Source organism: Fukomys damarensis, unplaced genomic scaffold (assembly GCF_012274545.1).
Source record: "Fukomys damarensis isolate Sample0158 unplaced genomic scaffold, DMR_v1.0_HiC HiC_scaffold_9, whole genome shotgun sequence".
NCBI classification, from domain to species: Eukaryota; Metazoa; Chordata; class Mammalia; order Rodentia; family Bathyergidae; genus Fukomys; species Fukomys damarensis.
In genome coordinates, this window is record NW_022900921.1 from 28,356,921 (window position 1) to 28,368,414 (window position 11,494).

The 11,494-nt window shown below is 53.1% G+C and overlaps 1 protein-coding gene across 4 annotated transcripts in view; it reads left to right on the forward strand.

The window, feature by feature from the left end:
- Window positions 1-6: 6 nt before the first annotated feature.
- Window positions 7-11,494, forward strand: part of Grk6 (G protein-coupled receptor kinase 6) — an 18,021-nt gene continuing 6,533 nt past the window's right edge. For 2 of the 4 annotated variants that reach the window (XM_019207199.2, XM_019207200.1), the window contains exons 1-13: window positions 7-144; window positions 3,636-3,731; window positions 4,719-4,831; window positions 4,959-5,036; window positions 5,376-5,476; window positions 5,785-5,877; window positions 5,983-6,046; window positions 6,165-6,305; window positions 6,595-6,785; window positions 7,490-7,527; window positions 7,614-7,703; window positions 8,829-9,037; window positions 9,146-9,283. In XM_019207199.2, coding sequence (XP_019062744.1) covers window positions 75-144; window positions 3,636-3,731; window positions 4,719-4,831; window positions 4,959-5,036; window positions 5,376-5,476; window positions 5,785-5,877; window positions 5,983-6,046; window positions 6,165-6,305; window positions 6,595-6,785; window positions 7,490-7,527; window positions 7,614-7,703; window positions 8,829-9,037; window positions 9,146-9,283 — 1,422 coding nt within the window. In that variant the 5' untranslated portion in view covers window positions 7-74. Of the gene's footprint in view, window positions 145-3,635; window positions 3,732-4,718; window positions 4,832-4,958; window positions 5,037-5,375; window positions 5,477-5,784; window positions 5,878-5,982; window positions 6,047-6,164; window positions 6,306-6,594; window positions 6,786-7,489; window positions 7,528-7,613; window positions 7,704-8,828; window positions 9,038-9,145; window positions 9,284-11,494 lie in introns of those variants that run through there. The other 2 variants (XM_010622052.2, XM_010622054.3) reach the window with 2 other exon arrangements.

Sequence of the window (11,494 nt, forward strand, 5' to 3'; positions counted from 1 at the left end):
ATCGCCATCCGGCCCTGGCTCTCGCGTGATCCCGGCCGGCTGCACGGTCCGGTGAGCCGGCGCCGCTGCAGCCCATGGAGCTCGAGAACATCGTAGCGAACACGGTGCTACTCAAGGCCCGGGAAGGTGAGGCAGCCCGGGAAGGTGAGGCAGCCCGGCGGGTGGCCGGGCTCGGGTATGGGGAGCGCGGACCAGGACCTTTGAGCTCAACCGAGCGCCCCAGACTCCGGATCTTCTAGGGCCGCGAGCTTCACTACCCGAACCCCAAGTAGATACGAGCCCTTCCGGCTCATGGTCCTCTTCCTCCGCACCTGCCCCCCGAGAGCTGGGGCCCAGGAAGGGGCGGGGGTAAGGCCGGCACCCTCTCTGCGGGACGGGAAGGAGGGGGCGTGGAGGGGGTGAGGGAAGGAGGGAAGAAGAGGGAAGGGTGGGACCTGAGCCCTGGAGAGCCTCTCTGAGACCTCCTCCAAGTCAGGGGCGAGTAGATGCCCCACGTGCCCTAGGCCCAGACGCCTGATGGCCCAAAGTTGGTGTTCGTTAAAGGTTGGAGAATGAATGACCGGAGCTTTTGCATAGCATAGACCACTGGAGTCGGGAAAACTCCGGGTCACACTATGTGCAGCCAACTTGCTAGGAACCTCAGGACAATAAAAGACAAGGGTGAATGGGTCACGATCTTTGCTCTCAAGAAGGCCATGATGTGCTGGGGTAAATGCACACAAATCATTGGGAACCCTGTGTTACGGACTGTTAGGACTACTGTAAGTGCAACGGCCTGACTGGGGGAGCCAGTCTTATGGGCCCTGTGTGTGTGTGTCTGTGTCTGTCTGTCTCCTGGTGGCTTTCCAGATTTTATCTGGCACCTGCCCTGTCAGGGTCCTGAGAGACACAGAACTAAAACCAATCCTCCCTGCCCTGTGGTTAGTCTGCCCTTCACCTGCCATAGCCAACTCAGTAATCACTGTACCTCTGTGCAGTGCCCCACCCTGCACAGGATGCTGGGGAACCATCAGTGAATAAGACTTCCTTTTGGAACTCCAGGACCTGGAGATTGTGACATTTTTTTTTTCCTACTTTTTGCTGGGCTCCCAGGCTGAACAAGTCATCTTCTTCACCTTTCTGCCCCATTTTACAGGTGGGAAACTGAAAGCTCAGCCAGAGACTAACCTCAGATCATATAGCAAGATTGTAATTGACCGACATAAAGGACCTAGAATGTCTAACACCGTACATTGTAAGGAGAAAGGAGTCCCCCTCTGGGTACACTACTTGGTGTCCTCTGTCTTCCCAGTTTGTGTCACTGGGGAGGTGCTGCCTGGAAATGAGTATGGCAGGCTGCATCCCTAGTGCCTTTCTTATCTCCTATCCCTTATCGAGACTTGGGGCTGGGCCTTCCTCTCAGCCTCTGGGGGCATCTGCCGATTCTGTTCTGCCTTGTCATCTAGCCAGCCAGGGAGGAGGGGTGAAGAGCCTGGCCAGGCCTCCCTTCCTAAGGCTATAGCTGCTTAAGCCTCAGTCCTGCTGAGGGCACTGCCTTGCCTAGCCAGACAGTGTGAGCATCTTTGGATAAGCTTTGTCGGGCCCCAGGCAAGGTATGGATGGGATGGCCAGTGCTCAGACCGAGTGCCTCCAATAGAGAACCCTCATCCCCACCTGGCTTTGCCCCTCCCATTTACATGGCTTTAGACAGGTCTCTTCTCCTCCATCTTGAGTATCCCTTTTTGTGGAATGATTAGGGAATGAGATAGGAAGACCAAAGGAAATCCTTACTGATTCCTGAATCCAGATCAATGGACTGGCTGTATTGGAATCATTTCGTGAGCTAGCTGACTGCTTGGGGCTAAGGTCTTGTAAGCTTCTCAAATGGTCCCAAAGCATTTTGGGAACCCTTGGTATGTATGTACTGTTGGCTCTTAGTAAATATGAGGCTTACAGAGAAGTGAGAAAGAAACTTGAGTTGTGGGATCTGGGTTCAAATCCTGCTGCTGTTACCTTTAGGCTCTGTGATCATAGGCAAACTGGTCCTTCACTCAGACCCTTAGTATTGTCGTGAGACTGGGCCCAATCTGGTAGAGTTGTTGTAAAAGTAAAATGGGACTGCACTGGAGCTGGGAACCCTCACTTGAATCTCCTTCCTTTCCCAGGTTCCCAGAGCATGAGAAAGAGAACCAGGGTAGGGTTGAGAAGAGCCTCATAGATTCTGCTACAGTTCCAGGACAGGATATTTGCATGTGATTCTTTGCTGCTGCCTTCATGTGGCTGGGAGGAGGGGGAGGAGGAAGTAACTGGTGGGGGAAAGCAGGCAGATGGAGGGTTGGACTAGGGACCCTGTGGGGGTGAGGGAGGAGTTCCCCTTCTGGGGAGGCCTTGCTCTGGGCTAAGGGGTGGAGGTCTGTTGCTCATTCACAGTGAAGCAATGACTGTGGGGTGCATGGGGTGTGGGCAGCAGAAGGCCTACCAGAGGGTTTCTTAAGGGCCCCTGCAACACTTCCTCCTTCAGGCCTCTCTGTTGTTGAGAGACACTGGCCTCACCCTCCCTAAAAGGTGGCTCCTTCCCCTTTACCACCTATCTCTGCCCAGGTTAGCTGGAGACAGGACTGGGAAGACCTAAGGGCAAGTGATGGGTTTAGTACAGGTTGGAGATTCAGGCCTGTGAGACTCTGAGAGAGTCCTCATCTGCCATTTTCACCCTCGTGGCCCATAGGCCACATCCACATCTGACTAGCTCTCTTGACATGTTTTATTTATTTGGCAGCAGTGGGTTTTTTTTGTTTTGTTTTTTTCAGTCACACCAGTATTTCACATGACAGGCTGGATTTCCAGCTGCTTTTGGAAAATCAGGAGAGCTAGTCACTGAGCTAATACTTCTTAGCAGCAACCAAGAAAGCTCCAGGAGTTGTGATGTAGCTACCCCTATTGGAAGGGTCCTTTCCTGGTCTGTTCACTACACTTCCTACCACTCCCTGGTGGCTTACATGTGGTCCACATTTACTGTACCTGTCAGGCTCTGTAGGCATTCCAGTTGCTCCTGTGGTCTCAGCAGTTACAGTTAGGGAGTCAGCTAGGTAAAACAAGGCAGCCATGGGGGGCAGTAAAGCCCTCGTGTTCAGAATAGGGAGTGAGGGATCCTGACTGCCAGCCCTCCGGAACCACCTTGCTCATGGGTGAGGAGAAACAAAGGGAAATAGCTGTGATGCACAGCTTGGTGGTAGAGGCTGGGAGCCTCCCTAATGGCCCAAGCTGCCCTCTGTCCATGGCATCTCAAACACACCTGATATGACCTGGAATCTCTCCCTTGTGGGCCTTGATTTATGGAGCCCCCACTACTATGATGCCCTTTCTGTTTTCTTCACCCAAGTAAGTCCTACCTAAGAGGAAGCAACTGAGGCCAAATTTGCCCAAATGGCCTTACTACCCACCTTGGCTTTGCCAGACCCTCCCAGGAGAGCCCAGAAGGACCGTACATGTCCTGGAACTGTGGAGGATCATGCTGGAGTATGTGGAAGAAGGCCCTGTGCCTCCCAGGGCAGGCTGGGCCTTGACTGGGCCCCGAAGGCCACTGAATACACTGCAGGTCAAGGGAAAGCATAGTGGCAGAAGGTCCTGAGAGACCCAGTGCCTGATTGCTTCTGCAGGTGGTGGTGGAAATCGCAAAGGCAAGAGCAAGAAATGGCGGCAGATGCTTCAGTTCCCCCACATCAGCCAGTGTGAAGAGCTGCGGCTCAGTCTCGGTGAGTCCTAGGTGGAGACTGAGCACTACTGAAGCAGAGGGGACCCTTGGTTCAAGGGAAGCCTCCCCTGAGACCTTGCCCTGGGGCACAAGGGCAGGGTTGGGGGAGTCTGATGACTGGGAAGTTGAGGCTGTACCACCCGGTCCAGTTTCAGTTCCTCGGCTTGGGATGGCTGGAGGGCAGAGAGTGAAAAGGGGCTAACTGGTGAGTTGAAGTGAATATGGGGAGGAGGGCAGGGGCAAATGGGGGGCAGCTGAGAAGCAGAGACCGGGAGTGCCACCCCAGCAAGAGCAGGGCCCCCTGGCCAGAGGAAATATCCCAGATTGACTATGTTGAGAGCCCTCAGCCTGTGCTTATCAGTCCTACCTAGCCCACCCCAGCAAAGCCAGGGCAGTGTGACAGGATTATTTCTGGGAGAGAACAGAATGACCCAGGCCCCCAGTTCCTGTTTATTTTCATGGAATCTTGAGGTTGGAGGAGCACCTAAGGTTGCCTGGGCCCCCTCTGAAGCCCTGTGTATGGGCAAAGAGTATATCATGGCTGCTTCCACAGCCTGGGAAAGAGGCCCAGCTGAGAGCCCGCCGGAAGCCGCAACTTCCTCTCGCACTTTCGCCAGGCAGGCAACAGGTGTGGGCCTAGCCCCAGGCTGGGCTGGAACCTCACAGACCACACCCAGCCCTAGCACTGACATACGAAAGTTGTGTGAACTAGGAGGTGACAGGGGAGGTGGGAGCCTGGGCTTTGGAGCTCAGACTACTGACTCTGTGCATTGAGCTAATAAGTGAACCTCTGTGGACCCCACAGTCCCAGGTTATGTTGGGAATAACACTGCTTACTCAGGATTGTGGTGGGAGCACTAAAGAAGATGATGGCTGCCACACCACAGGGCTGGAAGCTGTTGGGGCCCAGAACTTGGTGGTGTAGGCAGAAGTGCCCTGCCAATGGGCTCCAGGTCTGTGACCCCAACAGCTCCCATCTTACCTGCAGAGCGTGACTACCACAGTCTGTGTGAGCGGCAGCCCGTTGGGCGCCTGCTGTTCCGGGAGTTCTGCACCACGAGGCCTGAGCTGACTCGCTGCATTGCCTTCCTGGACGGGGTGGTGAGTGCAGCCTGCCCAGGACCAGCCTAACACTGAGGGCAGCAGGTGGAGGTCCCCACCACTGTGCCCTGTTCCCCTGCACCCATGGCTCTGTCTAGACTCTGGGCTTCTGTTTCGTACTGTGCAGGCCGAGTACGAGGTGACCCCTGATGAAAAGCGGAAGGCATGTGGGCGGCGGCTAATGCAGAATTTTCTGAGCCACACGGTGAGTGAGCAGTGATGGAGAGATGATGGCAGCGAGCTGGGCTCAGGGCTCAGTGACAACAGGGAGAGGAGTGACCACAGCCTGGGTAGTGAGTGCCTTGGAGCTGCTCCAGGCAGCACCGCGGGCATGGAGCCCAGGGGGTGAGACGAGCTCAGGCCAACAGCTCTGCCTCTCCCTGCCTCGGGAGAGAGGAAAGGAAGGAGTCCAGCAACCAGGCAGCCAGCATACCACCCGCCAGCAGCTACACTGCCACCAGCAGAGATATGTGGCAGCTCTGCCCAGGGAGTGGGCAGCTGCCCATTGAGCCCCTGCACTGACCTGTCCATGGCCTGTCTCCAGGGTCCTGACCTCATCCCTGAGATCCCCCTGCATTTGGTGACTAACTGTGCCCAGCGGCTGGAACAGGGGCCCTGCAAAGACCTCTTCCAGGAGCTGACCCGGTAAGCCTCCCTGTTTACAAGCCTGGAATTACACCCACAGTAGGGGCCTTCTCTGGGCCCAGAAGGCTGTGAACAGCTCAGCTTCTCACCCTGGCCTTGACCCACTGATCAGCTTTGGCAGTTGGCTTCCTATCTCTGTAGCATCCTCACTTCAGCACCACATCTATTGCCCCTCACTCAGTGGCTTATCCAGAAGGTTGGCTGAGGATGCTGCTTTGTGGGCTGAGATGTGTATCACAGGACACCTAGACCATTAAGCCCAGAATCTGCGTGTCAGGGGCTGATCTGAGGGCTGGTATTTCTAACAGGCTGACCCATGAGTACCTGAGCATGGCCCCTTTTGCTGACTACCTCGACAGCATCTACTTCAACCGTTTCCTGCAGTGGAAGTGGCTGGAAAGGTAAGCTTCTCCCAGACTGAGCCAGGATAGGCCAGGTTGTGAAGGCTCTTCCTGGTCTATGAGCCCTACTCAGCCAACGTTTTCTCCCTTAACCTTTGCCCACAGGCAGCCCGTGACGAAAAACACCTTCAGGCAGTACCGAGTCCTTGGCAAAGGTGGCTTTGGGGAGGTGAGTGGTTAGGCCAGTGTCCCAGCAGAGTGTATAAGGCAGGCTAGGGTGGACCTGCACCAGCCCCTATACCCCAAGAGCATGCTGGCCTCCATTTGCCCATCTACCCCTGCCACAGGTGTGTGCCTGCCAGGTGCGGGCAACGGGCAAGATGTATGCCTGCAAGAAGCTAGAGAAGAAACGGATCAAGAAGCGGAAAGGGGAGGCCATGGCCCTTAATGAGAAGCAGATCCTGGAGAAAGTGAACAGTAGGTTTGTAGTAAGTACAGAAAGGAGACCTCTCCCTTCCTGTTGGTCTTGCTGGCTCATCCTGCCCTCCAGTCACCAGGCTAAATCTCTCCCCACCAACAAAGGGACTGCCCTCTACCCTGCCCCACCCCTCCAGGCCTCTCCTTCTCACCCTGGACATTGCCCAGGAAGGATGGCCTGGGAACCATGCTGAGCCCCCAAGAAGTGGCATCCAGAAGGATATTTTGCGCAGCTAGTGTTAGTCCTACCCCCAGGTGGCCTGCAGCTCTTGCCTGAGGGCTCCGATCCTCTGGCCACAGGTGAGCTTAGCCTATGCCTATGAGACCAAGGATGCACTGTGCTTAGTGCTGACGCTGATGAATGGAGGTGACCTCAAGTTCCACATCTACCACATGGGCCAGGCTGGCTTCCCTGAAGCACGTGCTGTCTTCTATGCTGCTGAGATCTGCTGTGGGCTGGAGGACCTGCATCGGGAACGCATCGTATACAGGTGGGGTAGAGCTTCTTCCAGCAGCTCTCCCAGGGCCTGGCCTATCTCCAAGGGCTGTAGCTGGTGTGGATGGAGGCAACCAACCCTGTCAATCAGGTCAACAGCAAAAGAATATTGGCCACAGCAGTAACTGGTTCAAGGCTCAACACTCCCCCCTCACTGGGCTGACTTCAGTGGCTCAGGCCTAGGCTGTGAGGTCTACCTGACCTTTCTGTGTGAATCCTGATTTTATTACCCTTTGTTTGACCTTGGATCAGTCAGCTCCTTGCGCCACCAACACTTACTTCCTTTTTTGCTAAGCAGGGAATGACCTTCCTACCCAGCAGCTTGGCTTAGTAGTGGAGAGCTTTGGTTATATTGGTGACTGGTGGTGATTTCACTTCAGCCTGATAGCAGCCCCGTGAGAGGATAGATGGGTAGCCCTGCTTGACAGAGGAATGGCAGAATCAGCTACCAAATGGAAGGGAACTCAATACTGGTGATGTCTAGGAAGTCCTCCCCTGGATGAGAGTCATTGTTCACTCACCTAGGAAGATCCTGGGAGTCCTGGCACTATAAATCTTTCATCTTCCATCTTGAGTCTTGGCTGTTGCTCAGGGAGAGTGGAGTCATCTGTCACTTGGCAGTTGAGCTAGGAGAGGCCAGCCCCGTCTGGCTTCTTGGCAAAATGAATAGCAGCTGACCCTGCCCTTCTCTCCCCACAGGGACCTGAAGCCAGAGAACATCCTTCTGGATGACCACGGTGGGTGGGGAGGGACAAAGATGGGGTGGGATGAGTTGGGGAGGCCTGGCCCTTAATAGGCCACCTGCTTCTCCCTTCTCATTCAGGCCACATCCGCATCTCTGACCTGGGGCTGGCTGTGCATGTGCCTGAGGGCCAGACCATCAAAGGTCGTGTGGGCACTGTGGGCTACATGGGTAAGTCTTCCTCTAGCCCAGGCCACCAGTATCCTGGCTCCCTTCATTTTCCTGAGCCTTGCCCACCACCCTCTGTATGGGGTCTTTTGTGCCTGAGTAAGTAGAAAGAGCCCATACTGATGTTCCTCTTTTGTGGATTAGAAAACCAAGACCCCAGCCAGAGTCCTACCATTATGAGTCCACATCTTTCATTCACTAAATGCTCATTGAGCACATAGAATTGGCTGGGCCAGCATGTGGCTACCAGGGCAGGGAGAAGAAGAAAATCAAACCTATTTCCATGGCTCTAGCCCTGCCTGCCGCTGGATTGCCTGTGTTTGCAGTAAGTGTGCCCCATTGTGGTACAGGGCAGTGGCCCTATGCTCACCCTGGGGACCACATCACACAGTAGACAGCCCTGGCCCAATAGGTTTTACCTCTTGCCTGTTGTGGTGCCCTGATTCCTCTTCTCACAGCCTCTCTTTTTCTCTACTGTGAAAGGATCATCAGAGCTGCCTCTCAGGGTTGCCTGGAGATGAAAAGAGATAGTTGAGTGAAAACTCCTCAGGTGCCTGCCCTGGCAGGTAGGAGGTATCAGCAAGTAGGAGTTTCAGTCCTGTCTTTTCTCATGAAATCCAGAAGTTGCAAACTAGTAGCCACAAGGGCTCAATTTGGCCTACATTAGTATTGAAGTAAAATTGTAGAATAGTTGGAATTGGTTGCCAACGTTTAATAAGTCAGAGAGCTTTATGTAAAAAATAGAGGTAGAGTGCTTGCTTAGAATGTACAGAGCCCTGGGTTTCAGCACCATATGGAAAAAAAAAAAGAAAATATCAGAAGAACTGGGTGGCTAGGGATTTAGCTTAGTGGTTCCACTGCCTGCCTTGCAAGTGCAAGGTCCCGAGTTTGATATCCAGTACCAAAAATAAAGAAGAGCTGGGGACCCTAGGTATGGCACCCTGCAAGGCCACATCAGCTCCCTTTGTTGGGATGCGTGTTCTATACTTGATAAATTGATAATGGTACCTCCCTGGCCAGTAGGTGTCTGAGTTAGTCCCCTGAATTCATATGTGCTGGGCATTCCTGGGGCCCAAGGGCTCTTGTTCCCTACCACCTACCCAGCCCTGGTTCCTGTGCCCTGCCCAGCTCCAGAGGTGGTGAAGAATGAGCGGTACACATTCAGCCCTGACTGGTGGGCGTTAGGCTGCCTCCTGTATGAGATGATCGCAGGCCAGTCACCCTTCCAGCAGAGAAAGAAGAAGATCAAGCGGGAGGAGGTAGAGCGGTTGGTGAAGGAGGTGCCCGAAGAATACTCTGAGCGCTTTTCCCCGCAGGCCTGCTCACTCTGTTCCCAGGTATCACAGCAAGCGGAAGGCCTGACTGGCCAGGGCTGGGGCTGGAGCTGGGGCATCTCACCTGCCTGCCCACACATGGGCACGCTGATCACCCATGCCCTGCCACAGCTCCTCTGCAAGGACCCTACGGAGCGCCTGGGGTGTCGTGGGGGCGGCGCCCAGGAGGTGAAGGAGCACCCTCTTTTCAAAAAACTGAACTTCAAGCGGCTGGGAGCAGGCATGCTAGAACCACCCTTTAAGCCTGATGTGAGTGCAGCCCATTTTTGTGGAGGGCAGGGCCAAGCTGGGGTGGGGGCTGGGGGTCCTTGTGTAGGGGAAGAACACCTCCAATCGCTCGCCCCCTGCATCATTACTCTCACAAAAATGAAAAAGCCCAGGATAGGTCTGGCTTTTAGCATATCTGAATGGGGAGATTCGAAGTGGGATGGCCCTAAGAGAGTACTGAAGGAATTCACTTTCTGTCCTTCCCCCTCCGCACTGTCCTATTGATTATGTAGTCTTCTCTGTGAGGCAGCTTTCCCCAGGGATTGCCCCAGCATATCAGGCCTATAACCACCAGTAAACATCCCTGTAGACAGAGATTGTTGCCCAGGAATTTTGAAGGAAGTCCTAAAGGGGAAAAACATCTTAAGGTGGATGGTTCATTACTTCTGCTTGCTCAAAGTACCCTCACTGACCGCAGCTGGATCACATGCCCACCTTGACCACTGCCAATGAGAACAATCCATTTCCCAAAGGATGACTTGAGATGGCAGTGCCAGCAGGGGGAGGTCTGCTGGGCTCGCTGCCCCTCTTCAGTCAGGACACTTCCCCCTTGTAGACTCCCACTCATTTATTGAGCATCTCATGGGTCTGCACCCTGCAGGCATAGACATCCTCTAATATTACAAGCGGCAGAAACCCACTCCTACTTCCTCAAGCCCAGTGTGAAGTTTATTGGTTTGTTTCATAAGAAAGTTCCTGAATAAGGCCAACATCAGAGTTTCATGTTTTCTTCTCGGTGCTGCTTCAATCTGCTGGCTATATATCCCTTCCCCTGAATTCAGTTCTCTCTGTAATGTCACGGGGAAGGTTCTGATTGGCCAGGATTAGGTCATGTGCTTGCCTCTGTCCCATTGATATGAGGACTGGATCCTCTGATAGTTTACCAGGTTCAGTGGGGAGGCTGGAAGGTAATGGACTGGCCAGGTTGATGACTGTCAACCATTCAACAAAACCTGAGTGCTCAAATGTGCCAGACCTTGGAGATAATAAGGTCCCCAGGATCCAGGTCTGTCTTTATGTTTTAGTGGGAAGACACCAAAATAAACCAGTAAGTGAGAAAGTTTCAAGTAATGCTAAGTCCAACAAAGAAAAATAAAGCAACCTAAGAAGACAGAATGATGGCTAGAGGTGGATAGTAATTTTAGGGTGGTCCCTGGGGAGCTGATGATTAAGCAGACACTAAAAATAGGTAAAAGCCATGCCAAAATTTGGGGGTGGGGTGGGGTAAGCATCCCAGGAAAAAGGAACAGCAAGACTTTGGATCCTGGAGCAGAGACTGGTCTAGATGGAAGAGCAAGGAGGAAGCCAATGTGGTTGGAATGAGTATGTACAGGTAAAGAGAAGGGCGGTCATATCCTAATCATGAGAGGGGAACTTTGAGGGTTGTAGACAGGAAAGTGAGATGCAGAGAGTGGGTCATAGAGGGTATGTAGGGCGGGGGATGTAGCTCAGTGGCACTGTGCCTGCCTGGCAAGTGCAAGGTCCTGAGTTCAGTCCCCGGTAGCACAAAACAAGCAAACAAACATAGAGTGTATGTGTAGAAGTAGGGAGGCCAGCAGGAAGACTGCTTGAGCCCATAAGATTAAGACCTCCCTGGGCAATATAGCAAAACTCTTATCTCAGAAAATAATGCTCATAACAACATTCTTCCTAAGTCAAAAAAATAGGAATAACCCTAATGTCTATCAGTTAATAAATAAATAAAATGGGGTATTGTTTATAAAATGGGATATTATTCAGCCCCAAAAAGGGATGATGTACTGACATACTACGACATGGATGAACCTTAAAAAACATGGCAGGTGTGGTGGTGCATGCCTGTAACCGCAGCACTTGGGAGATTGAGCCAGGAGGAATATCTCTAGTTCGAGGCCAGCCTGGGCTACTTAGTTCAATGTCAGCCTGAACTACATAGGGAGGCCTTGTCTCAAAACAACAAAACAGCTGGGGATATAGCTAGTTTGTGTGTGTGTGTGTGTGTGTGTGTGTGTGTCCATCCATGTGTATGCATAACTGAACTGGGGATTGAACCCAAGGACAAATAAGCACAAGCTGCACCACTGAGCTACACTACACCCCCAGCCCTATGAATTTTTGTTGTTTTTATTACCAGGTATTGAACTAGCAAGGCAGGTGGTGGAACCACTGAGCTAAATCCCTGGCCCTTCTATGATTTTTTTTTTGTTTTTTGGG